This window comes from Pygoscelis adeliae, unplaced genomic scaffold (genome assembly GCF_000699105.1).
Source record: "Pygoscelis adeliae isolate BGI_AS28 unplaced genomic scaffold, ASM69910v1 Scaffold445, whole genome shotgun sequence".
In the NCBI taxonomy this organism is placed as follows: Eukaryota; Metazoa; Chordata; class Aves; order Sphenisciformes; family Spheniscidae; genus Pygoscelis; species Pygoscelis adeliae.
The window spans coordinates 476,141-478,902 of record NW_008824894.1 but is presented as its reverse complement, the minus strand read 5'-3'; the positions used below and the strand labels follow the sequence as shown (position 1 = coordinate 478,902).

The window sequence follows — 2,762 nt, the reverse complement described above, 5'->3', positions numbered from 1 at the left end:
CCCATCGGGTCCTGACCCCGCGCCCCCCGCCCCAGGGCCACAAAGGGAAGACAGACACGTTTCTATTTACAAAGTATATATTTAAACTCACATAAAAAGCAGGTCTCATATGGACATTCACGGCTGGCAGAAGACACGTAGTTAAGCTTCACTTCTGAGACTGAGATTTAGCCAAATGGTTTTTGTACAAGTCTTAGATTTAAATAATTCACGCGCACACATCCACCCACCCACACACACTCAGTATATACGTCGCTATATACATACACACATATACACCCACATGTATGTTTTGCTCTATATACGTGTGTGTCAGGACGCACACATATACACAGGGCTGGAGCGAAGCACACCAAATCCCGACCGCATCCCGGCAGGGCAGGAGCGTGGCTCCGGGCTCTTTCGCAAAGGGAGGCATCTTCCAGCCTTGGCACGGCGGCAGCGGGGAGGACGGGCAGCTCAATCCCATCATCGTCCCTCCAACAACACACACGTCCCGTGTCGGCTGCCCCTGGCACCGGCACCGAAACCAGCACATTGGTTCTTCGTACAAACCAAGTTAAAAATCTCAATTTTACAAAATATGCCTTAAAAAAAAAAAAAAAGGAAGAAAACACAAAACAACAACAACAAAAAAATCCAGAACTCACAGACATGGCTCCCTTTGTACAGTCAATACAGCATCCTCCTGCTAGGCCATCTGACAAAGGTCCCAAAAGAAGGATGGGGAAGGAGACCAAGCAAGGTGGAGCCGCAGATGGGCCCAACAGCAGAGGGCTGCTCCTTGCCCCAGCCCCTTTCCCTGCCCGTCAGGCCCCGTGTGCTTTCACACCCCCTCCGTGCAGCCCCCAAACCGGGAGCCTTCAGGAGAGCTTGGCTGGGGCAGCCGGCAAGGAGGGACGAGGGCGACTTGGCCCAGCCCCGGCCCTCGGGCGCTGCCGGACATATTTGTGCTTTCCAACCCACAGAGATGCTCAGACCAACACATCAGGACGGGGACACCTGCTCCACCTCAACCAAAAATCACAACACGGGTGAAGGACCCGCTCCCCACCCGGGTCAGGCTGCAACCAAGCTGGGGGAAGAAGGAGCGAGCAGAGGCGGGGGGCCGCAGCCCCCGTGCCTCCCCCACGGCCGCCCAGGGCTGCTGCTCAACCCGGCGGGGAAACCGCTGCACTTTGTTCAGAGCCATGAAACCCCACGGCCCAGGGAGAAAGACAGCAGGGTCCTCCCGAGCCGGGAGAAATAACACAGGCAAATAAACCACAAAAAGCCACCCGAGTCAGCAGGGCCGCTCGCGCACGGGAATATTTCACCTCTTGGCTATTGTTTAACTAGCATAAGAAAAGGGAAATATTTATTGTCTCTGAATGCATAAAGGTGGCCCTGGGATTTGTCAGAGATGTGGATATTACAAAATACTTTATCTGGAGTCTTCCAACAGTCTGAAGTGAACTGTGTTGGGGGAAAAAAAAAATCCACTTTCTATAGCGGTATAAAGCATCTAAATATGGGCAGTGACATGCTACCCTCCCAAACCTCTCTGGCATTTCAGGAATGTAAACAGAGGGGTTTTTTGTTGGGCTTTTTTTGGGGTTTTTTTTTTTCTTTTAAAGTGGGTGGGGGGAACAGAATCAAGCGACCAGACAAAACGAAAACAGATTCTCAGCTCAGTCCCGTCTCCCACAACTGCTACGACAACTCTATTAAAGTGCATTTCAGTATCACCCCTCTCAGGAACCTTACACACACAAACCTCCTCTTCCTTCGCAAGAAAAGGTAATTCAAGTTAATACTCCGCTAGAACAGTTTTAGCCTTTTTATGGATTTCTGCTTTTCCCCGCCCCGACTTTGTAGCAACATTTTTTTTTTTTTGTTAAACTGGAAACGCCCCCTCCCCAACAATACTGTAAATTCAAGTGCTTACTTCAACTGTCAAGGGCAACAGTTCTGGATACAGCACACTTGATTGTACAAGCAACACCTTATATCACAATCAAGAAATCAGGGCACTTTGCCCTCCGAGGGAGTAACACTTCCCCCCTTCACCATCCATAGCATCATATGAAAAATAATACTTAAAAAAACCCAGAACGTAATTAGCTATGAACATTGTTCATTATGTACACCGGCTCCTGCAACAGATGCATGAACTCTGTTAGTTCTCAGTTTTATTGTCCTTTCTAAGAGCAACTGAGCAGTCACTGTTGTCTCCATTTAAATAAAACAACTCAGAGTTGAAATATATATATAGATATATATATAAGCATTTTTTCTTAAATAACATATTTACATCTAATAGAAAATATAACTCTAGAGATAATCTTTCCAACAAAATGTAAGACATGGGAAAAAAAAAAAAAAGAATGAGTTAATGAATTTAGGACAGTTTCTCAATCCTCTCCAGGAAAAAAAAAAAAAAAAAAGAAAAGAAGAAAAAAAAGAAAGGCCCACCAAGCTCTAACCAAGCTTTTGTCTGGATCTGACCGAAGAAAACCCCAGCACCACCTCCGACAAACTCATCGCTTCTCTTTAAAGAATCCTTGGTCCGTGCTGCTCTCCTTGATGGTGACGGTCAAAAAGTTAGAGGTCACATCAGTTACCACCACCTTCTCCAGGTTGTTGAGAGAGGGGCTCCAGGACTCCTCCTCGGGGTCCCCCAGGATCCTGGAGACGGGGATCCTGGCGATGAGGGAGGGCCGCCCCGCCTGGCCCCCCACGCCATCGCGGTACGGGCTGCCCACGGCGCTCGGGCTCACCGC

General features: G+C 48.6%; 1 protein-coding gene across 1 annotated transcript in view; it reads right to left on the bottom strand.

Moving 5' to 3' along the window:
- Nucleotides 1-1,176: 1,176 nt before the first annotated feature.
- Nucleotides 1,177-2,762, bottom strand: part of CBX8 (chromobox homolog 8) — a 2,870-nt gene continuing 1,284 nt past the window's right edge. Inside the window, exon 5 of the mRNA XM_009324585.1 lies at nucleotides 1,177-2,756. Coding sequence (XP_009322860.1) covers nucleotides 2,520-2,756 — 237 coding nt within the window. The 3' untranslated portion in view covers nucleotides 1,177-2,519. The remainder of the gene's footprint in view (nucleotides 2,757-2,762) is intronic.